Source organism: Pelophylax lessonae, assembly GCF_965119305.1.
Source record: "Pelophylax lessonae genome assembly, chromosome: 9".
In the NCBI taxonomy this organism is placed as follows: domain Eukaryota; kingdom Metazoa; phylum Chordata; class Amphibia; order Anura; family Ranidae; genus Pelophylax; species Pelophylax lessonae.
The window spans coordinates 21517681-21545109 of NC_138776.1; the positions used below are offsets into that span (position 1 = coordinate 21517681).

Sequence of the window (27429 nt, forward strand, 5' to 3'; positions counted from 1 at the left end):
AGCCATACACCCACCCACAGCAGCCTGGTGCCAGCCGGCCACCCACATCTACAGGCCCTGTACCAGCCAGCCACCCATAGGCCCTGTACCAGCAAGCCAGCCACCCACAGGCCCTGTACCAGCGAGCCAGCCACCCACAGGCCCTGTGCCAGCCAGCCACCCACCACAGGGAGCCAGACAGCCAGCCACTCAGCATTAAACAAAAATTAACATGTTCAGTACCAGATTTGTATCAAAAATTTTCTTTATTTTTCAAAACTTTAAATGTACAAAATATCGGCCCATACTGGCCAATACCGATATGTTGTGACCAAAATATCAGTATCGGGCCTGAAAAAAACATATCGGTCTATCCCTAATTATATGTGCTTAACTTTAGCCTGTAACTTACAAGCGCCACATAATTTATTTATTTATTTATTTTTTTTCCTTCACAGGCACGCCATTCTGCCCCCTGTACATACAGGTCAATATGGACAAGTGCCGCAGTCGACCTCGAAGACCTGACCAGGCCTTATATGTGCCCAAAGCCAGGCGAGGTATGGATGAGCCGCCCAGTGTAGCAGACACTGAACAGCCACCTGCTTCTATTCCCAAATCTCCCATCCAGAGGAGACACAAGAACATGAAGGCTTACTCCGTTTCTCGGCTCCATGAACATGGGAAACACAGAAGTTGTAAAAATACCAAATCCCCCGATCCAAAGAGCAACCCTCAGCACAAAGATGACAGGGAGCCGCTCTGCCACGGAACAGAGATTGCGGGAAATGATTCCTTGTGTGAGGGTGTTGGTAACCTAGTCCTCAATGAGGAAACTTTGTCATTGGGCTTAGTACAGAACTGTGTGCAGGAATCTCGCCTCGTTCCCTCTGCCGCAGCCTCCTTATCAAAGGAAGAGGAACAGTTTGATGTCCATAGCAGGTCTGCCAGTCATAGTCTAGGAGAGCAGCATGAAAATACAACACAGATGTCTGTAGAAAGAAAATTAGAGCGAGACCGGATGACGATAAAAGCAGAAGATCAGGGAAGGTGTCAGTCTAGAGAGGCATCTCCATCAGATGGACGTATAGAGAATCCCAGGCAGTCCAAACATATAGACGTGCCATCGAGCACCATAGACAAGGTGACAGGGGGCTCAGAGTTTACATGTCAGCAGGAAATTATGGATTTACCAACGAGGAACATACTTCAAAGCTGTGAACCCGAAATACAAAATATAGACAACACGACTGAAAAACAAAAAGCTGCTTTATTCCTCAGCACAAACTGCACAGAAGTCATTACTACAAGTGGCCTTGTTGGGGATCAGCTTGGACAGCTTACAATCTGCACAAGCGATGTAGAGAACATGGCCCATGTCACCCTCTATAAAAAGCCAGCAAGTATTGCTGGAGAAAAATTAGATTTCACTCCTGCAATAGCAGAGCATGTCTGGGAGCTTGCAGAGGAGAATAACCGTGTCGTATTGGATGCTATTGAGCCCAGCATTAGAGCTGCGGAGGAGGTTAACAGTGCTGTACTGGGTGCTATAGAGCCAAGCATCAGAGCTACAGATGGGGATGACTGTGCCGTACTGGGTGCTATTAAGCCCAGCATCAGAGCTGCAGAGGAGGATAATTGTGCCATACTCAGTGCAATTGGGCCCAGCATCAGAGCTGCAGATAGGGATAACTGTGCCGTACTGGGTGCTATTGAGCCCAGCATCAGAGCTGCAGATGGGGATAACTGTGCCGTACTGGGTGCTATTGAGCCCAGCATCAGAGCTGCAGAGGGGGATAATTGTGCCATACTCGGTGCAATTGGGCCCAGCATCAGAGCTGCAGAGGAGGATAACCATGCTGTATTAGGTGCTATTGGGCCCAGCATCAGAGCTGCAGATGGGGAGAACTGTGCCGTACTGGGTGCTATTGAGCCCAGCATCAAAGCTTCAGAGGAGGATAATTGTGCAATTGGGTCCAGCATCAGAGCTGCAGAGGAGGATAACCATGCTGTACTGGGTGCTATTGGGCCCAGCATCAGAGCTGCAGATGAACACATCCCTGATTCAGAAGCATGCTTGTCTGAAAGCCGCGCAGGTGGATTAGATGGCATTTATAAATCTGAATTGTCTGGACTTTGTAATGCAGCACATATTAGAGGGAAGAATCAGAGTGAAAATGCTGGAGAGGGCGAGGCTGAGAGTGAGACTGGTGGTTTTTCCCATACAGATATACAGGAGGAAGGCAGAAAGCATATAACTGGAAGCAGTGGAGTGATCTGTGATAATCCTGGAATAGAGAAACTATTTACAGAGGCTCTACCAGCTATGGTCAATGTGGAGCCAAATCTGTCTGCCACCAATGCAGGGCAATTACCAAATGGGGCAAGCATGGGGGAAGAAGGCTCTGCAAGGACTAAGCCCTCTTTGGATAGTAAGCAAATGCCCCTGGCAGTGGTAGAACGGGTTTCTTCTATGGAGACCATGGAACTGGTGGTAAGTTCTACAACTGTTGGCCCTGCAGAATTATCAAAGCAGGTGACCTTAGAGGAGCATGTGCCATCTGCCATTGAGGAAGATGGAGACTCGATGAGAATGCACAATGTGGAGTCAAAGCCTGGTGGTGGTTGTACAAACTTGAGGGAACTTATCCAAACGTCTAGTGGTCTGAAAGAAGACCCTTCAACTGGAACTGACTGTGAACTGGAGGGGAGTAAAGATGCCCCAAAGGACAACTCTATAGGAAGACAAAGTAGGATTGCTATGGAAACGTCAGAGAAGGTGGTTACTTCTGCTGCAGCTAACGATGAGGAGGAGGAGGAGAGCTGGGACGCCCTTTTCAATGATGATGGGGAATGCTTAGATCCTCAAGTTGTGGAAGAGGTAATGCTTTGTTGAAGTTCTGTCTTGATTTCTCTTTCGTTCGACGGACACAGCGCTCCATAATTTATAGCTACTGGGGTTATATTGCCTCCTCCATGAGTGTAGGACTAGGCAGAACAAAAAACACCTGGCTACGCCCATGGGCCATCCTCAGCTTGGTATATAACCCCCCCTCTCTGTTCTAGGTAATCGGTTTTATTCTGTCTAGTCAGGAGTAAGGACCTAAGCTCCCGGCTGGGGTCTCTGGTCCTAGCAATTTTTTTCTCCTTCCTTACATCTTTTTTGTTTTTTTTTTCTCTCGGGAGATCTACAATCAACTGCCGGGCTTGGCAACAGGCTGGATAATCTAGATCCAGTGGTCCCCCCTAGCCCATCCAGCGAGCATGTGCAGACCTCGGTTACGTGCTAGGTCGGCCACAACATAGCCTGGCCCGCGAGTTAAACATCTCGCATGGTCGCATACGACCGGGCTTGAGTCGCAGCGGTCCCCTGACCAACAGCTCCTCTACTTTGGTGGCGAGGATTCTCTCTGGAGCGTTACCCACACCATGGAAGGGTAAGTACAGTCCCCCCCTCTCCCCTTTTGGCGTTTTTTTATGGGGGTGGACGCAGGTAACATCCAAGGATGGTTGGACCTGAATGCAGGTTCCCTCCTCTCAAACTTAAATCCCTCTGAGATGGGCTTCCCCCCAGTCTGGACTTGGAGTCTGGTGGGGGTCCCAGGGCAGAGAATGCAGCGGAGACCCTTAGGGTCTCCCCCACTATCCCTACTCTGTAAGGTTCCTGGGATAGTGTGTGTCCTGCCCTGGTAGTCTGGAGGGGTCCCAGTGTAGAAGATCCCTAGGTGCATGCCCTACTGTTTGCAGTGTGGGTATAGTGCGGGGGGGGGGGGTCCCAGTGCACAGCAGAGTCTCCCCTAACGGGTGGGGGGGTTCCCTTGCAGAGGGTGCAGAGAAGATCCTGGCAGCATGCTTCAGCATTTATAGCTGATGATAGAGGTGTGTCTGGATCAGTGATCCCTACTATGGTGAAGGCGAGGAAGTCCTCTTCCAGCAAGATATACCATCGTACGTGGAAAGCGTATGTTTCTTGGTGTGAGTCGATTGGCGCTCATCCTTGATCCTTTTCTGTGGCTCGGATCTTAACTTTTCTTCAATAGGGCATTGTTCAGAAGTTGGCCTTGAGTACAATCAAGGGCCAGGTGTCTGCCTTGTCAATCTTCTTTCAGTGACCCCCTAGCCACGCACTCTTTAATTCATACCTTCATTCAGGGGGTTCGACATGTGGCTTCACCTGTACGGTCTTTTTTGCCGCCATGGGATTTAAGTTTAGGGTTTTTGGTTCTCCAGAAACCTCCATTTGAGAATATTCGGGAGATTCCCTTGTCTAGATTATCCCAGAAGGTGACATTCTTGTACCTCGGCCCGCAGGGTATCGTAATTGGGGGCATTATCCTGTCGCAGTGCCTATTTTGTGATCCATAGGGATAAAGGGGTTCTTCATCCCTGTCCATCATTCCTGCCCAAAGTTGTCTCTTCATTCCATTTGAATGAAGATGTGTTGCCTTCCTTGTGTCCCAAGGAATTTGCTTTGCATACCTTGGATGTGGTTCGTGCAATTCGGGTGTATCTGGCAGCTACTGAGTCCTTTTGGAGGTCAGACTCGCTTTTTGTAGTTAAGGATGGACCAAGAAAAGGGCTGGCCGCTTCTTTGGCTACGATCTCCAGATGGATCCGAGAGATAGCGTCTCAGGCCTATTCCATTAAAGGTCAGGTTCCACTTTTCCCTGTCACGGTGCATTCTACTCAGGCGCCAAGTTATTCTTGGGCCATCCGTCATCAGGCACCAATATCGCAAGTTTTCAAGGCGGCCACTTGGTCGTCGGTGCATACCTTCACAAAATTCTATAAGGTATGACTGCAAAGTTTTGCAGGCTGCTGTTTTAAGAGGGGCTGTTCCATCTTGAGGGGTGTTTTTCTTTTAAACTATTATTTTTTCAGACTGGGCTCCTGTGACCCGGTTAAGGCTCCTGTGTCCTGGTTAAGGGCTCTTATGTTTAGCCTTGGATTATTTTCCCCACCCCTCATTTTCCTTTTGGCACTGCTTTTGGACATCCCAGTAGTTATGATTTATGGAGCGCTGTGTCCATCAATGAACGAAGGAGAAAATGGGATTTTTGTACTTACTGTAAAATCCATTTCTCTGAGTTCATCGATGAACACAGCACCCACCCCTCTATGGAGTTCTGATACTTCTAATACTGCTTGCTACTAAACTGATTACCTGGAGCAGAGAGGGTGGTTATATACCAGCTGAGGACGGCCCATGGGTGTAGCCAGGTGTCTCTTTTGTTTTGCCTAGTCCTACTCCTGGAGGAGGCACTATAACCCACTAGTTATGATTTATGGAGCACTGTGTCCGTCAATTAACTCCGATAAATGAATTTTACAGGAAGTACAAAAATCACGTTTTTTTTCATCACTCTGGTCAGGAACGGTGTTAGGATTTGCTAAAACAAAATTGCAAGCAATCAACTTTTCTTTTAGATTTGGTGCCCCCGGTATATCTGTACTGATATTGCACAGCTATTCATTGATATTCACCTTTTTTATTGAGAGCTCTGGCAAGTTATATACCATTATAGTTTTGGCAAATCAAAAGCAGTGTATGTATTCTGATCCTTCAAACAAAAAGGGTGCAAATGCTTATCAAAAGCACTTTTATTGAAGAATAAGTACATACTCACAAAAGCAAATATTGTAACAATGTATCTAAACCAAGGAACCAAACGATCTTGCACACAATGGAATTCTGGTTAACAGAACATCATAATACCAGCTGACATGTTTCGGGGGACATGCACCCTTCTTCAGAGCAACACTGTATATATTTCTAAACTATGAGTTTTGTTACATAGTTACATAGTAGGTGAGGTTGAATAAAGACAATAGTCCATCCAGTTCAACCTGTGTAGGTGTGTGTGGCTGTAATAATTTCTCATACCCCTGAATGTTCTGATCCTTGAGATGTACGTCTAAGAGTCTTTTGAAAGCCACCATACTTCCCGCAGAAACCACCTCTTGTGGTAGAGAATTCCACAATCTTGTAGCCCTAACAGTAAAGAACCCCCCACGTTGCCTGAGGTTAAAACACGATTCTGTCTCTATCATTTAAAATACACCTATGATAAAAATTCTAGATCCTTCATTTCTTTGTAAGTGGGCAAACTTACAAAATCTGCAAGGGATCAAATAATGCATTTTCACACTGTAGAATCTTATGGAAACTTGTTGCAAAGAATGGTTTGTCGGCAGGGTCTTTTTAAAATACACTATTAATATACTAAACAAAATTACAAACGCAACACTTGTTTATGCCCCCATTTTTCATGAGCTGAACTCAAAGATCTAAGAAAACCGGGATTCATCTGTGAAGAGAACACCTCTCCAAAGTGCCAGACGCCATCGAATGTGAGCAGTTGCCCACTCAAGTCGGTTACGATGACGAACTACAGTCAGGTGGGGACCCCGATGAGGAGGAGGATCATGCAGATGACCTTCCCTGAGACGAATTCTGACTGTGTGCAGAAATTCTTTGGTTATGCAAACAGATTGTTGCAGCAGCTGTCCGGGTGGCCGGTCTCAGATGATCTTGGAGGTGAAGATGCTGGAAGTGGAGGTCCTGGGCTGGTGTGGATTGTGAGGCCGGTTGGCTGTACTGCCAAATTCTCTGAAATTCCTTTGGATATGGCTTTTGGTAGAGAAATGAACATTCAATTCATGGGCAACATCTCTGGAGGACATACCGCAGCTATGCCCGCCCCTCCCCTCTGCTGCCCATTCACAGAAGCCTTTGTATTTTGTGAATGAGTTCCTATCCTACAAAGGCTATAATTTTGTTCAGTGTATGTGACAAGTTTATATCACTCCCGGAGGACACACCGCAGCTATGCCCTCCCCCCCCCCCCCCCCCCGCTGCCCATTTACAGAAGCCTTTGTATTTTGTGAATGAGTTCCTATCATACAAAGGCTTCTGTGAATGGGCAGAAGGAAGAGGGGTGGGCATAGCAGTTTCAGCAACGCTGCTATTGAAGGAACTGAGAGCACAGGGAGCAGTGCTCACTAACCGATTTAGACAGATTTGTGAACAATATTTGAGAGAAATATGCCTTTTGTGTATATAGAAAGTCTTAGATCTTTGAGTTCAGCTCGAGAAAAATGGGGGCAAAAACAAAAGCGTTTTTATAATTTTGTTTAGTGTATAATAAAAATAATCCAAGTGATGTAAAAGGTGTAGAAGCAGGGATTACTATCTCGCTGCTTTGTGGGGTTCTCTTTTGGAGCCCTCCAGCATCTCCAGAGCCCCGGTCACTCAATATGTCAACTTCCTGATCTTAAGTTGGAGCTCTGCTTTGTCCTCCGCAAACTTAGACAAATCATCTTTTTTTTGGCAAAGATGATTTTGCATTGTCATTATTTTGGTAATTAAATTCATGTTTTCCTTGTGTTTCCTTTTTTATTTTATAATCCTCTGTAACCTGTTTTTAATTAGTTCAGGTTAATATTCTACATTGTGAAAATGTCATTGAGTTTTTTTTCCTTTCTTCTCTTAGCTGACAGCGAAGGGGGAGAGCCAGCAGAGCGGAGAGAAGTCTCGATATAACTATTATCACTATGAGCCCCAAGAAGAAGCCATAGATGATTCAGAACTGTCACATGTCATCGAGATCTATGACTTCCCCGCTGAGTTCAAGACGGAGGATTTACTCCGCGCATTTGCTACTTACCAGTGAGTCAGGTCTCTTAATGCCGTACCGTTCCTCGTCCTCATTAATTATGCAGCACAGAAGAATATTAAGTGTCTCTGTCAAATGGATATGATTTAAAATGGCTTATTTAAACCTTATTGGGCTAATTTAATAGCGCGAGGCATTCTACTGAATCCTCTGGCAACAAAACTTCAACTTATTACTGCAGAAAAAAAAACGTAAATACAAAAAAAATAAATTCTGCTTGATTGGTGTTGCAACGGAAATACACGTTACTTGTATATCAAGACATCGCTTGTTTATCAAGTCAAAATCTATTTAAAAAATGTCTTGTCTTGCAAAACGTTCTCAATCCAAGGTTTTACTGTAATTTTGAGTTTAGATCCACTTTAACTACTTCAGCTCCAGGAGATTTAACCCCCCCCCCCTTCATGGACCAGGCCATTTTTTGCTGTTCAGCACTGCGCTATGTTAACTGGTGTTTGCGCGGTCATGCAACACTGTACTCAAGTGGCATGTGTGTGTGTGTGTGTGTGTGTGTGTGTGTGTGTGTGTGTGTGTGTGTATATATATATATATAATATAGATTATAAAATCTCTATCTAAGTATGTCATTTTCTAGCAAGAAAAAATATTTTTACATGTAAGAGCGGAATGCCGGAATTCGCCCAGTTGAAGTTGCTGGGCAAAGTCGGTTCAACAGTCGTATGACTGTTCTGTCGAACCAGTGTGAACTGGGCCTAAAGGCGCCTGGCAAAGTCATGCTAAGTTGCGTAACTTTCAGGTTGTGGCAGTGTGATCCTTAGCCTAAGACCCCATTCACACTAGCGCGACTTGGTCGCCTGACAAGTCGCGGTGGGTCGCCTGCCATTGATTAGCACAGGACCCGCTCTAATAGGAGCGACACAAGTCGCTCCGACTTAGAAAAAGGGTCCTGTACTACTTTGGGGCGACCTGGAGGTGACTTGCATTGACTTCAGCGTGCACCGCGACTTCTCAGGTCGCCCCAGCAAGTCGTGTCGCCCCTGTGTGAATGGGCCTTTAGTGGTATTTGATCACCACTGGATATTTAATTATATAAACAGAAACATTTTGAAAAAAAAACAATATTTTTTACTTTCTGTTCTAAAACGTATCCAATCAAAAATTAAAAAAAAAAAAAAAATCAAATGTCTTTATGCTAAAATATATTCTGCTGCATTTCTTTTGTAAGAATCACATATCTCACAAAAGTGAGTACACCCCTCACATTTTTGTAAATATTTTATTCTATCTTTTCATGTGACAACACTGAAGAAATGACTTTGCTACAATGTAAAGTAGTGAGTGTACAGCTTGTATAACAGTGTAAATGTAACGCCACATAAATCTCCTCGAAGGATCACATTAAGAGGGACAAGAGAAAGAGAGGATTCCATGGTGTATAGAGGATTCCATCGCCATTTATTAAAAATATATGTAGGTTAAAACCACTTTAAAAAAAAAAAAAATATATATATATATATATACACATATACGAAAAACAGATTTGCTTCTATAAAACAAGCAGGGACGATTGTGATTGCGCTCCACTTGCATTCCAGACGCCGTAAATAACTTCATTTTAGATGGGGGGGGGGGGGGAATAGTTCCATCTACCTAATGTGGTTTTACTGTGGTGGCGACTTTGGCTCTGAGGAAGAGGGTCCTCCCTCGAAACGCGTAAGCCACATCAGGTTTTGAGGACGCCATCACGCTATCCAGCAGTAGAGAAGTGTCCTGGAAGCGAGCGGTGCCCATTTCCTATATGCTTGTTCATATGCTACGTTTGTGAGTATATTGTACGCTACCCTTCTTTGATTTTAATAAACTTTTAAGTGGTAATGCACAAGGTCGGTGCGCCCTTCTCTTGTTGTTTTCTTGTAGTGCCTTTTGGATACCCTTGGTCCTGAGGGGGGCAGCAAGACCACTTCATTTGTGTCATAAAACTGCCTAGAAGATTCACCTTCCCGCATACCACTCGAGCGTAGGAGAGATATTGTTGTTTTTTACTGTGGTGGTCCCAGTGGAGAATTTTATGCTTGTGATTTGAGGATCCTCTTAGGGTGCTTTCACACGAGCGATCCGATCAGATCCGCCTGTCAGTTTTTTAGGCGGATCTGATCGGATCCTCCATGCATCCCTATGGGGCAGCGGAGAGATCTCCGCTGACACCCGCTGCCATCCGCATCCGATCATGTCCGTGAAATCCGGACGGATGGAAACCCTTTTTTCCATCCGTCCAGGGGATCGGAACCGATGAGAGCGGACAGGTGATCCACTCTCATCCGATTCCCCCATAGAGATGCATGTGGCTCTGACACCTCCCTCTCCGCACACAGAGCGGAGAGGGAGCTGTCATCCCCCTGCTCAGCGGGGATCTGTGTATCGATCCCCCGCTGAGCAGCACGGATCCGCCTACGGAGCAGACCGTGTGAAAGAAGCCTTACTGTGATATGCAAGTTATATACCTACCTCTTCTGGTGAGTAGGTACTTCTACCGGTGGTGGATTTAGGCGCTATGTTTGACACAGCCCATGGATGGAATTTTCCGAAGAGTGATCCACAAGAGTGTGCACGTGTGATTCACATTGGTGTTTATGGACATTTATTTTTAACGATTGTGATTCACACTAATGTTTTGGACATGGCTCATATTTAGTCATATATTTTGATAGCACTTATGCACATATTGTCACTGTATGAATTAACCATTTATTAATTTATGCACTTTAATTTTGCACTTTATCACTTTATGTTTAAGTGCGGTTTGTCCGATTAATCGTTCAGTCCATTGGCTGACCGGTCTTCCTGATATTTACTATGATTCCCATACCCCTGACATGTGCGTAGCTGGGCAGGCGACACCATGATTTCCGGTTTCAGCTTCCTGTGTCACCTCTGTGACTAGTATAGATAAAGGAAGCTTGATGTGTTGTAGACATGCGATGAGAGTAAACAAAGATCTTGTGATTAGTCAGGTGACGGGTGCGTCCACTTCTAATTATGAGTACTGTTCTGTTCTTCTTTACCTACAGAGACTGCACACATCACATTGAAAGCACATCTTTAAAATTGCAGTTATCCTTTATCTTTCCAAATCAATGTAAACAACCCTTGTGCCCCCCAAGTATTTTCTTCTTTGGACTAATCATGAAATGTGTCTGATCACACTTTTTCTCTCCAGGAAGAAAGGATTTGACGTGAAATGGGTTGATGATACTCATGCCCTGGGCGTGTTCGCCAGTCCCATCCCAGGTACAGCGGGCTACGATTTTTATTAAGGACCTAAATATTATTTCTCTTTGCATTTTCTTTTGACAGAACCAAGCTTGTCCAAACTACTGGGCTGTGTATGATTCTAGTATATTCCAATATTCAGGACCTTTCTTGGTCCTTAATGGCAACCAGTCATTATTGGCCTTAAAGGATAAGTTTACTTTTTGAAAAAAAAAATGTTAATGCACATTTTTCGTTTTTTCTGTGTTTCAGCAGCGAAATGGGACTTCCCATCTCACTCCTGGGCGGAGAGCTGATCACGGTCAGGTGTCAGGGTCGGAGACCAGTAGCTATAGCAGTAGAGGGGCTCCCAGTAGAGGGGCTCCCATGACCCTGCTGGAAAAGTACAGAAGCAGGTCACCCTGGGGGATGACACGGGTTCACCTGAGGTGCGGGGTTTAAGTACTGACCAGAGTTCCTGATGGTGGGGATGGGTTTTGCTGTGTGTTAGCACCAGGTCGCAGTCCTCAGGATCGCACCACCAGGAGGTGACAACCCGGGGTCCAGTAGCAGATATAGCAGGTAGGGCTCAAGCAGAAGCATAATCAGTAAACAAGCCAAAGATCAGTAAGGAAGAGTTGCAGGTTGGGATTAATCAGAAGTGTAGTTGAGGAACAATCCAAATGTCAGTAAGGGATAGTTGCAGTTTGGGATTAAGCAGGAGTGTAGTCAGTAAGGAATAGTTGCAGGTTGGGGTTAAGCAAAAGCGTAGTTGAGAAACAAGCCAAAGGTCTGTAAGGGATAGTTGCAGATTGGGATTAAGCATTGGTTCTGTAAGGGATAGTTGCAGATTGGGATTAGGTATAAGCGTAGTCAAGGAACAAGCCAAAGGTCCGTAAAGGAATAGTTGCAGATTGGGATTAGGCATAAGCATAGTCAAGGAACAATCCATAGGTCAGTAAGGAATAGTTGCAGATTGGGATTAGGCATACACGTAGTCAAGGAACAAGCCAAAGGTCCGTAAAGGAATAGTTGCAGATTGGGGTTAGGCATAAGCATAGTCAAGGAACAAGCCAAAGGGGTCAATAAGGAATAGTTGCAGATTGTGATTAAGCAGAAGTGTAGTCAGTAAACAAGTCAAAGGTCAGTAAGGGATAGTTGCAGTTTGGGATCAAGCAAAAGTGTAGACAATAAACAAGCCAAAGGTCAGTAGGATATAGTTGCAAATTTGGATTAAGCAGAAGCGTAGTCTGTAAACAAGCCAAAGGTCGGTAAGGAATAGTTGCAATTTTGTGATCAAGCAGAAGCATAGTTGAGGAACAAGCCAAAGGTCGGCAATGAGTAAAAAGCGGGGGATATTGGCAATAGAGAGCACAATAATCTGGCAACCAGGAAGTACAGATGTATGGCTTAAATCAGGAAGTTCATGGGAGGAGCAAAGAGTTCCAGGTTCACCAGAAACAAGAGACAAGGCAAGAAGAATTGTCCAGAGGGCATCCCAGGTGGCTCAGCAAGAAGAGATACCCCCCCCCCCCAGACACCACAGAGGTTGCAGGTTAAAATCCCGGTCCCGACAGCCATTCTTTGGAAGCTCTGTATTCTATGAATAAATTCAAAGCTTCCTCTAATTGGCTGAGTTGGAGAGGTGTGCAAATTTCACAAACTCCACCTCAGCCGATGGAAGAGGAAGCTTTGTGTTCATTCATAGAATACAAAGCTTCCAATAAATGGCTGATCAGCTCTCAGCTTGACTGTCTTGTTCCTGGAGCCATACAGGAAGTCCCCGTCCCACTGCCGGAACGCAGCATTGTATACCTATATCTATATTGCTTAAGCTCCATATAGTTCTTACAGTGCGCCCAACAAGCCCACCTATTAGTGCAGTAAAAAGTTTGGGAACTTAAACATGGATTTAGGCTTTAAAGTATCCAGAATAATAACTTCTGCACCATATCCTGCCCCCACTCTTCACGTATGAGGGCAGTCCCATAATACTGGATAAAAAAAGTACTGACTACTGTATTCCCTTTTTTTCCTGTTTATTGTATTTTTAATGAGGAACAACTGACTTCAACAAGTTTCCCTCTTCCGCAGCCCGTGATGCGTTGTCATCTAAAAATCCTTTGTTGAAGGTGCGTCCGCTATCACAGGCCACCAAAGCATCCAGAGCCAAGGCCCGAGCGTGTGCAGGTAGGAGGAAATACATATATATTTCTTTGTTTTCAGTTCCTTCTGTTATGGTGTTCCTCGCCTTAAAGCAAAATTAGACCTTTCTGTGTTTTTTTGCATAGACTTAAAGTATAGTGGACATCGCTGCCCCACCTCTCCACATCCTCCAATCAGAATGCTTTGCAATGGAAAACATTTTGTGAATGGCTCTGTGGCTGAGCAGCTGACCACCTGTGCTCAGAATGCATCAGACTGGTCACTCAGCACAAGACCCAGAAGCTAATGAAGATCACTGTGGTAGTGGTGTCTAGTTTAGTTTTTTCCAGCAATCCGGGGCATCAGCCAAGTATGCTTTACCTGATTGGGGACCGCCTCATTTACATGTATGGCGGCAGCGTGGCCTCTCTGCATTGTATCACCTAGAGGAGAGGGACCTTCTGGCTTGCTATCGGCACTCCATTCAGAACCTGTCCTCCTTGATGGTATGAGGAGAGGGGGGTATTAGTGCATATGGAATGGGCAGCTTGTACATCAAGAAGGGCACCATCATTGGTAAAAGATATATATCCACGTTTTAGCGCAAAATATGATCCCATCCAGGTGACGTCTTTTCAGGGAAGGCCTTGCATATTGCAGGCCCAGCTTCTCCACATAGTGCTAAACATGGTTCCGCCTCAACTTCTCCACACTGTGCTAAACATGGCCCCCACCAACTTCACACTGCGCTAAACATGGCCCCCCACCAACTTCTCCACACTGTGCTAAAAGTGGTCCTGCACCAACTTCTCCACACTGTGCTAAACGTGGCCCTGCACCAACTTCTCCACACTGTGCTAAACGTGGCCCCACAGCAACTTCTCCACGCTGTGCAAAACGTGGCCCCCCACCAACTTATCCAAGGTGCGCTAAACATGGCCCCCACCAACTTCTCCATGCTGCGCTAAACATGGCCCCCCACCAACTTCTCCACGCTGCGCAAAACGTGGCCCCCACCAACTTATCCAAGGTGCGCTAAACATGGCCCCCACCAACTTCTCCATGCTGCGCTAAACATGGCCCCCCACCAACTTCTCCACGCTGCGCAAAACGTGCCCCCCCACCAACTTATCCAAGGTGCGCTAAACATGGCCCCACCCCAACTTCTCCAAATCATGCTAATCATAGCCCAACTTCTTCACACCGTGCTAATCATAGCCCCCCACACCAACTTCTCCAAACCGTTCTAAACACGGCCCCACCCCACGTTCTCCAGACCGTGCTAAACATGGCCCCACCCCACGTTCTGCAGACCGTGCTAAACATGGCCCCACCCCACGTTCTGCAGACCGTGCTAAACATGGCCCCACCCCACGTTCTGCAGACCGTGCTAAACATGGCCCCACCCCACGTTCTGCAGACCGTGCTAAACATGGCCCCACCCCACGTTCTGCAGACCGTGCTAAACATGGCCCTGTCCTGTCTTTTGAGACTCGTTGCTGCCATCAATTTTAGTCACCTGATTTTTTTTCTTAATGATCCGTTTTCCAAGTTTAAATATTTATAAAAAATATGCGTTTGACATTTTCAAATCATTGCATTCAGTTTTTATGTAGGTTTTACATAGCGCCCCAACTTTTCTGGAATAAGGGTTTTACTACTGCACACCCTATCTAATAATGTGTCATAACCCTAGTGGCCACTTTCTTTCAAATCCAAATGTCCTTTAGGTAATACTTCCAGGACTAGTAGTCACACTTTACACCTCTCCGTGCACAGTGTGCGTCAGGCGCAGGGCATGGAGATGCAATGACATCCAATGTCACAAGGAGCTGGCCGTCTATTTAAATAGCATTCCTCCCAGTCAGAAATTGTTTGTATCATGCTGAGCTCCCTTTGGGATGCACATTAGCAGAAGATCGCATTTTACTTTTTTTTTTTTCCATATTTCCAGGACTGAAAAATGTTCATCTTTTATCTAGTCTCCCTCTTAAACTATCCTATTTTGATTTTTTCTTTTAACTACTTGTTTACCAGAGTACGTTTTATAAACAGCGGGGTAGACAAGTGGTTGCATTAGGCTCACGGCTGCTGCTGCAGTGGTACTGGCTTTAATCCTTTCGCTGCATACAGACCTGGCAGCGGGGGGTCTCGCACACAATGCCGGGGCTTTAGCCCCTGGGTTTTATGTAAAAACTGACAGGCAGACTCCTGCCTATCAGATGAAAGCATTCAGAGGACAACGTTGCCGCCTGATGGCTCTCACACACACACTGTACCTCCCCCCCGATGTTTTCTGGGCTCCGCTTGCCCAACTGCGGCCTGAGGACCGACATGGCGGAGAGAGGGGGAATAGAGCAGACACGGCCGCTCTCTTCACCTTCTGGCCGTGTCCCGGAAAGTTGACATCTATGATGTCCCTTCCGGGTTAGCCTCTGTGTTCCCGGCTAACATAGCCGGTAAGCAATACGATCTGCATTGCAAAACATTCAGTGGCTCCCAGGGGAGACATTGGGGGTCTCATTACTTTACTTTGTCCCCTATGTGATGAAAAAAAAAAAGTTAAGTAAAATAAAATTAAAAAAAAAATAAAGTTCCACCGAAGCACATAACCCCCCCCCCCCCCCCAAAAAATGGACCCCCACATATACGCACATATGAATGTAAGCGCTTGTGTCGGGGGTGCCTATGTGTAAAAACGTTGCTTGCGAAACAATCACGCGTGCCTGCACACCTGATTGGTTCCACTGTGCCGCTACTCACGGCGCGATTGGCTTCCTGAATGTGCCATTGAAAAAACTAGGGAGGAGAGTAAGACTCACTGAATGTGTGGGGCGGGCTGCAGTGCACGAGTGAGTAATGTATGTATGCGGCTGTGCTCCTTTCCAGGCTCCTACTACCACCACTATGAGAGACTGTCTGTCACTGTATAATCTGATCGAGTCCACACTGACACTGACTGACTGTCACTGAGTAATTGATGTTACCACATTAACCCTGACCTGCCCAGTGCCCTGTATCTGCAATTAAAATTTACAAGGCTGCCTGCATGCTTCCTGATTTCCATTCCCAGCATCCTTCCCAATCCCTACAGTGTCACTAACATTAACCCTATGGTACAAGGCTGCAGTGTGCACTGAATCCCATTCCCTACAGTAACATTTAGGGAGAGAGAGAGAGAGACATGAGAGGACAAGAGAGAGAGAGAGTGAGAGGACAAGAGAGAGAGAGAGAGAGACACGAGAGGACAAGAGAGAGGACAAAAAATTGGCAAAATAAATGGAAAAAATGCGAAACACCGCGTTCGGTATTCGGCCTTCGGCCAAACATTTCATTATTATTCGGCTTCGGCCAAGAATTTCATTTCGGTGCATCCCTAGTTTTGTATCTTAATGCATTAAAATAAACCTTCTGCCTTTACAACTCCTTTAAAGTTCCATTACTTGCCTGCATGCGCACCTCGGTGTGCAAATCTAGGCAATGCTGAGATGAATGCATGAACTGCACATGCACGGGAGTGATGTTATCTTATTCTAGGCCAATGAAAAAGGTCAAAGATTGGTAATCCAAAGCCGATCTGGCTGAAGATGACATCGACTAACAGGGAACTCTGGGTGACCGCAGCCAGGGCCACTGTTAGAAATCACGAGGCCCCGTACAGCCCACCTGACGCCCCACCCCCCTCCAAGGGGGCCACAATCAAACTGTGTGTGTGAAGACTTGAATGTGATCTACAGTAAGAGCAATCCTTCCTCATGTGTTTTATAGATGGACGCTTTTCTGACAGGAGGGAGAGCACAACACAGCGCACCTCCTCCTTGCTCTTTCCTCTCTGCTCCATCCTCCCATCTCCTTGTCCCGGCTGTAAGTGCAGGGCGAGAGCGGGGGAAGGAGCTCAGCAGCAGCCAGCCAGGGGGGGGGGGGGGGGGGGCGGAATTGAGATCTGGATGGGCACAACCAACCCCAGCACCCCCTAAATCTGGCTCGCTGTGTCTCTCACCCAGCAACTGAAAGCCGGGGAGAGGGGGAGAAATCGGCTGTCAGTTGCTGGGTGAGTGACACAGCAGGCCAGATTTAGGGGGTGCTGGGGTTGGTTGTACCCACCCAGGATTTAGTTCTGCACAGAGGGCACTGTTCCCTTTCTGCTCCACGGGTCCTCTAGCTCAGTGTTCCCCAACCCCCGAGCTGTGGACCGGTACCGGTCCGTGTATCAAACGGTACCGGGCCGCCCGAGGAACTTTAAATTATTTTACTGTCTCGCCGCAGTGGCGGATGGTGCGTTGGGGGCGCCGGGGCGCCGGGGCGCAGAGCTGTGCGCCCCGAGCCCACCCATTGTGTGACAATATCGAATGAAAATTCGCTATTGTCACACGTATCCTCCTGGCCAATCAGGAAGCGGGTCCTCCCATGCCATTGGCCGAGGAGGAGGCGGGAGGACTCGAGGAGACGCCGGGGACTGAGGACTGAGGAGAAGCGGCCGCTGCCTGAGGTAAGTGCACTGGTCTCGGGGGGGCATGCTGGCATCTCTGCATTGAAAGGGGGCACGCTGGCATCTCTGCATTGAAAGGGGGCACGCTGGCATCTCTGCATTGAAAGGGGGCACAATGGCATCTCTGCATTGAAAGGGGGCACGCTGGTCTCTGTGCATTGAAAGGGGGCACGCTGGCATCTGTGCATTGAAAGGGGGAAAAAATCAAAACAAGCGGGCCACGGAAAAATTATCAAACGTTTACCGATAAAAAGGTTGGGGAGCACTGCTCTAGCTTGTGTTCCCGGACCCCTACAGGAGGACCGGTGGTTCCCCCCCCTCCCAATCAGAAGCCCTAGAGAATGCAATTATAGTTGCACTTTAACTTCCACTTCTGCTAAAATGCAAATGCATTGCGCTGTGCTATTAAAAATGAATTATGTGTTGTTCGCCCCCCATTGTGTTTTCTGTGTTGCAGTAACACCAAATTGTTAAAAAATAAATAAAATGACCATGGATTGCTCAGAGAATCACTAATTTGGGTGTTTTGAAATAAGCAAACTTTTTTTTTTTTTTAAGTCTGGTCCGATGCAGCAATTTTGTAACTTTGTAGCTTTTAGCAGCATTTTCTATCTCAGGGAGGACATGAGAGGAATTCTCTGGTGGCTCAGCATTTGTGAACTTTCTTCATCTTCTCTCTTTCAAACCGAAACTCTTTCTGTGGAACGGTGAGCTTTGACCTGACGGTGTCTTTCTATTGGGGAACACAAAATATAATTTTCTTAACAAGCCGCCTACTATCTTCAGGCTGTCTGTAGTGGGAGAAGCCGAATAAGAGAATGAGCTCCGAATATCATTTCACAAATCAGAATTTCTGCACTATGGTAAATCAGTACAGGGGCAATGTCTTGTGTGCTGCACTGCCTCCGTCCATTGGGGTGACGTATAATGCACACCACTCATTTTTAAACACTGTGTTTTAGACCTCTTGCACATAGATGGACATCATAATTTACTGACATTTATATTCTTGGCTTGGCTTGGAGACCGAAAGATCCCAAGTAAAATGTATACATACAGTACAATGTGTGTATGTATGTGTATATATGTGTGTGTATATATGTATGAATGTGTGTGTATATATGTGTATATATGTATATATGTATGTATGTATGTATATATATATATTACACACACACCTATACATGCATACATACATTATATATTTGTGTGTGTGTATATATATATTATACATGCGCACGCACACACATATAAATATTGCCAAAAGTATTGGGACACCTGCCTTTACACGCACATGAACTTTAATGGCATGCCAGTCTTAGTCCGTAGGGTTCAATATTGAGTTGGCCCACCCTTTGCAGCTATAACAGCTTCAACTCTTCAGGGAAGGCTGTCCACAAGGTTTAGGAGTGTGTCTATGGGAATGTTTCACCATTCTTCCATAAGCGCATTTGTGAGGTCAGGCACTGATGTTGGCCTGGCTCGCAGTGTCCGCTCTGATTCATCCCAAAGATGTTCTATCGGGTTGAGGTCAGGACTCTGCACAGTCAAGTTGCTTCACCCAAAACGCTCTCATCCATGTCTTTATGGACCTTGCTTTGTGCACTGGTGCGCAGTCATGTTGGAACAGGAAGGGGCCATCCCCAAACTGTTCCCAGAAGTTGGGAGCATGAAATTGTTCAAAATGTCTTGGTATACTGACGCCTTAAGTGTTCCTTTCACTGGAACTAAGGGGCCAAGCCCAACCCCTGGAAAAACACCCCCACACCATACCCCCCCCCCCCCTTCCACCAAATGATTTGGACCAGAGTCCTTACCTCAACCGATAGAACACCTTTCGGATGAATTGGAGCACAGAATGTGAGCCAGGCCTTCTCGTCCAGCATCAGTGCCTGACCTCACAAATGTGTTTCTGAAAGAATGGTGAAACATTCCCATAGACACACTCCTAATCCTTGTGGACAGCCTTCCCAGAAGAGTTGAAGCTGTTATAGCTGCAAAGGGTGGGCCAACTCAGTATTGAACCCTACAGACTAAGACTGGGATGCCATTAAAGTTCATGTGCGTGTAAAGGCAGGTGTCCCAATACTTTTGGTAATATTTTGTGTGTGTGTGTTTTTTTTATATACATACATACATACATACATACATACCTCAAAAAAATAAAGTACACTTTTTAATCAGAGTATAGAATCAAGTTAATTAAACTCCTGGGATATTTATCTGGTCAGTTAAGTAGCAGAGGGGGTTGTTAGTTTCAGCTGCTTTTGTGTTAATGACATTACCAATAGGTACACTAGATGGGCAACAATGAGACAACCTCCAAAACAGGAATGGTTTTACAGCTGAGGCCACTGACTTTTTGTTCCCTACTCATCTTTTCTGACTGTTTCTCACTAGTTTTGCATTTGGCTAGGGTCGGTGTCTCTACTGGTAGTATGAGGAGATACCTGGACCCTACAGAGGTTGCACAGGCAGTCCAACTCCTCCAGGATGGCACATCAATACGTGCCATTGCCAGAGCATGTAGGAGATTCCAGGAGACAGGCAGTTACTCTAGGAGAGATGGACAGGGCCATATAAGGTCCTTAACCCATCAGCAGGGCCGGTATCGGCTCCTTTGTGCAAGGAGGAACAGGATGAGCACTGCCAGAGCCCTACAAAATGACCTCCAGCAGGCCACTGGTGTGAATGTCTCTGACCAAACAATCAGAAACAGACTTCATGAGGGTGGCCTGAGGGCCCAACGTCCTTTAGTGGGCTCTGTGCTCAATGCCCGGCACTGTGGAGCTCGATTGGCATTTGCCATTGAACACCAGAATTGGCAGCTCCACCACTGGCACCCTGTGCTTTTCACAGATGAGAGCAGCTTCACCCTGAGCACATGTGACAGACGGAATAGGGACAGAAAGGGTCTGCAGAAGGTGTGGAGAACATTATGCTGCCTGTAACATCGTTCAGCATGACCGGTTTGGTGGGGGGTCAGTGATGGTCTGGGGTGGCATATCCATGGAGGGACACACAGACTTCTACAGGCTAGACAATGGCACCCTGACTGCCATTAGGTATTGAGATGAAATCCTTGGACCCATTGTCAGATCCTACGCTGGTCCAGTGGGTCCTGGGGTCCTCTTGGTGCATGACAATGCCCGGCCTCATGTAGGGAGAGTATGCAGCCAGTTCCTGGAGGATGGAGGAATTTATACCATTGAATCCAATAGAACACCTCTGGGACATTATGTTTCTGTCCATCTAATGCCACCAGGTTGCACCTCTGTCTGTTCAGGAGCTCAGTGATGCCCTGGTCCAGATCTGGGAGGAAATACCCCAGGACACCATCCGTTGTCTCATTAGGAGCATGCCCAGACATTGTCAGGCATGCATATAAGCATGTGGGGGCCATACAAACTACTGAGGACCATTCTGAGTTGCTGCAACTAACTTTCAGCAAAATGGACTCGCCTGCTGCATCATTTTTTCACTTTGAATTCAGCCCTCTGTAGGGTGATAATTTTAATTTCCATCAAATGATGTGGCATCCTTTTATTCCTAACACATTACCCAGTCCATACCAGTATAGATCCTAACACGTTACCCAGTCCATACCAGTATAGATCCTAACACATTACCCAGTCCATACCAGTATAGATCCTAACACGTTACCCAGTCCATACCAGTATAGATCCTAACACATTACCCAGTCCATACCAGTATAGATCCTAACACATTACCCAGCCCATACCAGTATGGATCCTAACACGTTACCCAGTCCATACCAGTATAGATCCTAACACGTTACCCAGTCCATACCAGTATAGATCCTAACACATTACCCAGCCCATACCAGTATGGATCCTAACACATTACCCAGTCCATACCAGTATAGATCCTAACACATTACCCAGCCCATACCAGTATAGATCCTAACACGTTACCCAGTCCATACCAGTATGGATCCTAACACATTACCCAGTCCATACCAGTATGGATCCTAACACATTACCCAGTCCATACCAGTATAGATCCTAACACATTACCCAGCCCATATCAGTATGGATCCTAACACATTACCCAGTCCATACCAGTATAGATCCTAACACATTACCCAGTCCATACCAGTATAGATCCTAACACATTACCCAGTCCATATCAGTATAGAACCTAACATTACCCAGCCCATACCAGTATAGATCCTAACACATTACCCAGTCCATACCAGTACAGATCCTAACACATTACCCAGTCCATACCAGTACAGATCCTAACACATTACCCAGTCCATACCAGTATAGATATCCAGCATGATATTTTTCCCAGTTGAGATCTGATTCTGATACGTTTTCAAAGTGTTCCTTTAATTATTTTGAGCACTGTAGTTAATCACCACAATAAATTTAATAAGAAAAATCCACACTAGGAGGTGCCATGGAAGGAGTAAAAAAACTGAATGAAGCAGCAGGAAGGTCAGAGAGGGAAGAGATGGGTGAAGAAAGGAAGGGAGGGAAATTTTTCACATTTTGTCATGTTACAACCAAAAACGTAAATGTATTTTATTGGGATTTTATGTGATAGTTCAACACATAATTGTGAAGTGGAAGGAAAATTATAAATGGTTTTCAAAATAGTTTTACAAATATGTGAAAAGTGTGGCTGCATTTGTATTCACCCCCCCCCCCCCCCCCCCCGGAGTCAATACTTTGTAGAACCGCCTTTCCCTGCAATTACAGCTGCAAGTCTTTTTGGGGATGTCTCTACCAGCTTTGCACATCTAGAGAAGGACATTTTTGCCCATTCTTCTTTGCAAAATATCTCAAGCTCTGTCAGATTGGATGGAGAGCGTCTGTGATCAGCAATTTTCAAGTCTTGCCACAGATTATCATTTGGATTTAGGTCTGGACTTTGACTGGGCCATTCTAACGCATATGCTTTGATCAAAACCAATCCATTGTATGGAACGGCTGTATGTTTAGGGTCGTTGTCCTGCTTGGAAGGTGAACCTCCACCCCAGTCTCAAGTCTTTTTTCTAGGTTTTTTTCTGTGATTGCCCTGTATTTGGCCCCATTATCTTCCCATCAACTCTGAGCAGCATAGATTGAAGCAGCATAGATTGAAAACAGACACAAGTCCATCTGGCTCAACCAATAAAACAGTAAAGAAAACCCAACCATACAATCCCATATACACAATCCTATACCCGCAGGTGATCCAGAGGTAGGCGAAAAAACCCCCAGCAAAGCATGATCCAATTTACTACAGCAGGGGAAAAAATTCCTTCCTAATGCCCCGAGAGGCAATCGGATATTCCCTGGATCAACTTTACATATAAATATTATTACCCAGTTATGTTATATACACCCAGGAAAGAATCCAGGCCTTTTTTTAAAGCAATCTAGTGAGCTGGTCAGAACCACCTCTGGAGGGAGTCTATTCCACATTTTCACAGCTCTTACTGTGAAGAAACCTTTCCATATTTGGAGACCAAATCGGTTTTCCTCTAGCCATAAAGAGTGTCCCCTTGTCCTCTGTGATGGCCTTAACCACTTCAATACAGGGCACTTTCGCCCCCTTCCTGCCCAGGCCAATTTTCCCCTTTTAGCGCTGTTGCAGTTTGAATGACAATTGGGCGGTCATGCAACACTGTACCTACACCAAATTTGTCATTTTCCCCCCACAAATAGAGCTTTCTTTTGGTGGTATTTGATCACCTCTGGTTTTTTCCTTTTTGCTAAACAAATAAAAAAAGACCGAAAAGTTTGAAAAAAAAAATTTTTTTTTGTTTGTTATACAATTTTGTAAATAAATACGTTTTTTTCCTGCACTGATGGGGTGGCACTGATGGGGTGGCACTGATGGGGTGGCACTGATGGGGTGGCACTGGTGGGCGGCACTGGTGGGCGGCACTGATGGGCACTAATGGGCGGCACTAATGGTGGGCAATAATGGGCACTGGTGGGCGACACTGATAGATGGCAATAATGGGCACTGGTGGGCAGCACTGATAGATGGCAATGATGGGCACTGGTGGGCAGCACTGATAGGGAGGGCACTGGCGGGCAGCACTAATGGGGAGGGCAATGGGGGCTCCCTGAGCCCTGATTGCCATCCCTGGTGGCCATAGTGGGCATCCCTGGGGCCATAGGTGGGCATCCCTGGTGGTTCTAGTGGCACCCCCCAAGGGTCTGCACTGGTAATCAATAATCTGATTACCAGTGCCAACCCACCCTCCCCCCCCCGTCAGGGGAGCCGCCGATCGGCGCTCCTTTACTCGTGCCTGTCAGGCACGAACTAAGGAAAGCCGATAAACGGCTCTTCCTGTTTACTACGGTATGTGACCAGCCGTGATTGGACATGGCTGGTCACATGGTAAAGAGCCTACGTCAGTAGGCTCTTTACCGAGAGCGGAGATGCAGGGAGTCAGGCTGACACCTCGCATCACCGATCACCGCTCTCCAGGGGGCGCGCAGAGCTGTATTATCCTGCCGCCTTCATATGACGTCAGGATAGTACAACCACAATCCCGCCGTTAATTTGCTATATTGCGGGCGGGATGTGGTTAAAGTGAATAACTCAACACTAAGTTCACTATATGGCCCCCTTATGTATTTATACATGGAGATCATATCCCCCTTATGTATTTATACATGGAGATCATATCCCCCCCTTATGTATTTATACATGGTGATCATATCCCCCCCTTATGTATTTATACATGGTGATCATATCCCCCCTTATGTATTTATACATGGTCATCATATCCCCCCCTAATCTCCTCTTCTCAAGAGAGAATACATTCAGTTCCTCTAATCTTTCCTCATAGCTGCCTCTTATCAGTTTGGTTGCCCTTCTCTGCACTTTCTCCAGTTCCCCGATATCCTTTTTAAGAACTGGTGCCCAAAACTGAACTGCATATTCCAGATGATTCCATATTCAAGGTTATAATGGGATGACGTCATTTCCCATGATGCTCAACTACACTGCATAGTGCATGAGCATCATGGGAAATGTAGTTCAAAAACCTCCGGAGTAGGGATTGACCCATTATCAGCAATGCCGTTACCGATAGTACCGATATTTTGGGAAAGTGCATTACCGAAGTGATGCCTGCAGCTAAAGGCATCACCCCGGTAGCGGCGTCCGTAGCCAAACGGTCGGCTGTCTTGTAATGACAACCGATGCGGCTGAGAAACCGCTCGGCTGTCATTACAAGGAGAGGATTTCCCCCTTCCCGCCGCCCTTCCGCGGCTGGCCCGGGTCTCCCGTCCCACCAGGAGACCCAGGCATCCTACCTGCACGGCCGCCGAAGAGAAGACCCAATCAAAGCCGCATTCGTCTCTGATGGGGTCTCCATGTAAAAACCCGGAAGCAATGTCATGACATAATTTCCGGGTACTCTGTGGCAAATTAAAAAAAACGCGAGCATTCAAAACGGCCAAACTTGGCGTTTTGAATGCTTTTAAGTGCACAGGATGGGTTTGAGTTCTTTTAGACCCCCAGATCCCTCCACCAGAGTACCTGTGAAAAATAAAAAATGTCCGAAAATATCAGCCGATACCGATATCCGATGACCAAAATATCGGTATCGGCAATAAAAAAATGATGTCGGACAATCACTATGGGGTGCCAGGGTTCACCATCCCTACTATGTAGCCACTCAGTCACTTTTACTAGTAATGAAAGGGGGTTCTCCCCTCCCGCTGTTGCCTTTCTTGGGCTTTCCCATCCCACTGGGGAACCCAGAAGAGATCTGACCGGCCGCATTGGCAGCTGTTCATAGTGGTGACGTGGAGGGGGTCCAGTGGAAGGTCATCTAAACAGATTTTCTCTAAAGGTCGACTTACACTTTATACAATCCGATCTTATTTGCTCCATTGATAATGGACTGCTAGCGATTCCCTTGTGGGTGTTTCACACTCAGCGTCTTATTTTTGTTTTACCTGTCAGATGCAGCAATTTTTTTTAAGTTGGCTTTTAGCAGCAATTTTTATCACAGGGAGGACATGAGAGGAATTCTCTGGTGGCTCAGCATTTGTGAACTTTCTTCATCTTCTCGCTTTCAAACCCGAATCTCTTTCCGCAGAACGTTGATCTTGACCTGGCGGTGTCCTTCTCTTGGGGAACGCAAAATATAATTTTCTTAACAAGCCTTCTACTATCTTTAGGCCGTCTTTGGAATGCTGTGAGAAGCAGAATATTTGCATTTTCAAAAAAACTTTCACATGAGCACAGCATAAAATTTCCCTTTAAACTTGGATAAATAGTCCAGGTGTGGAACTGGTCAAAGAACTGAAAATTTTGAGGATTCAATAAAAATGTAAAAAAAAATGGCAAAGTAACTTGATGACCCTAATCTGAGTTTTCATCTTTGGGTCAATTTTAATCAGCCGTAACCAGAGTCACTCATTGTGTGCAAACAAATAGCATCCACCCCAGCCTATAACTGGCCTTTGCAGCAAGGAGCACATGGAAAGGCGACACATATTGGTACTTTGGATTCAACCCACAATGAGTCCTCCTTCAAAGCTGATGAACAGAGAATGAGCTGTGTGGACTAAACCTTGTTCTAGGCCAGTAATGGCGAACCTTGGCACCCCAGATGTTTTGGAACTAGATTTCCTAATTCCTATGATGCTCAACTACACTGCAGGGAGCATGAGCATCATGGAAAGTGTAGTTCCAAAACATCTGGGGTGCCAAGGTTCACCATCACTGTTCTAGGCTTTGGCTGCTGCCTGTCTCATAGACTTTAAGAAGGTGTTTTGTCGACTTTTGTTTTTTTTTCAACCAGACTAACTAGAACACTTTGACACAGAGGAGGTGTCATGACATTTCAGAAATTAGTCCAAGTATTTATTGAAATAGAGCAGTGGTCTCCATACTGTGGTCTGGGGGCTAGAGGTGGTCATTTGCTTGCCTTTACTTTGCCCTCAAGGTACTATTCCACAAACTGTCACCAGTGATGGGGCACTATTCGTCCCACTAACACCAATGATGGTGCACTATTGCTCCCACTGACGCCACTGATGGTGCACTATTGCTCCCACTGACACCACTGATGGTGCTCTATTGCTCCCACTGACGCCACTGATGGTGCTCTATTGCTCCCACTGACGCCACTGATGGGGGGGGCACTGTTGCTACCACTGATGGGGGGGCACTGTTGCTGCCACTAACACCACTGATGGGGGGGCACTGTTGGTCCCACTGACGCCACTGATATGGGGAGCACTGTTGGTCCCACTGACGCCACTGATGGGGGGGCACTGTTGCTACCACTGATGGGGGGGCACTGTTGCTCCCACTAACACCACTGATGGGGGGGCACTGTTGGTCCCACTGACGCCACTGATGGGGGAGCACTGTTGCTCCCACTAACGCCATTGATGGGGGGGCACTGTTGCTCCCACTGACGCCACTGATGGGGGGGCACTGTTGCTCCCACTGACGCCACTGATGGGGGGGCACTGTTGCTCCCACTGACGCCACTGATGGGGGGGCACTGTTGCTCCCACTGACGCCACTGATGGGGGGGCACTGTTGCTCCCACTGACGCCACTGATGGGGGGGCACTGTTGCTCCCACTGACGCCACTGATGGGGGGGCACTGTTGCTCCCACTGACGCCACTGATGGGGGGCACTGTTGCTCCCACTGACGGCACTGATGGGGGGGCACTGTTGCTCCCACTGACGCCACTGATGGGGGGCACTGTTGCTCCCACTGACGCCACTGATGGGGGGGCACTGTTGCTCCCACTGACGCCACTGATGGGGGGGCACTGTTGCTCCCACTGACGCCACTGATGGGGGGGGCACTGTTGCTCCCACTGACGCCACTGATGGGGGGGCACTGTTGCTCCCACTGACGCCACTGATGGGGGGGCACTGTTGCTCCCACTGACGCCACTGATGGGGGGGCACTGTTGCTCCCACTG

The 27429-nt window shown here is 46.7% G+C and overlaps 1 protein-coding gene across 1 annotated transcript in view; it reads left to right on the plus strand.

The window, feature by feature from the left end:
* Positions 1–472: 472 nt before the first annotated feature.
* Positions 473–27429, plus strand: part of R3HCC1L (R3H domain and coiled-coil containing 1 like) — a gene marked incomplete at its 5' end in the record, with an annotated part of 59580 nt that continues 32623 nt past the window's right edge. Inside the window, 4 exons of the mRNA XM_082268364.1 lie at positions 473–2860; positions 7473–7648; positions 10834–10904; positions 12960–13055. Of these exons, the coding sequence (XP_082124490.1) occupies positions 473–2860; positions 7473–7648; positions 10834–10904; positions 12960–13055 (2731 nt within the window). The remainder of the gene's footprint in view (positions 2861–7472; positions 7649–10833; positions 10905–12959; positions 13056–27429) is intronic.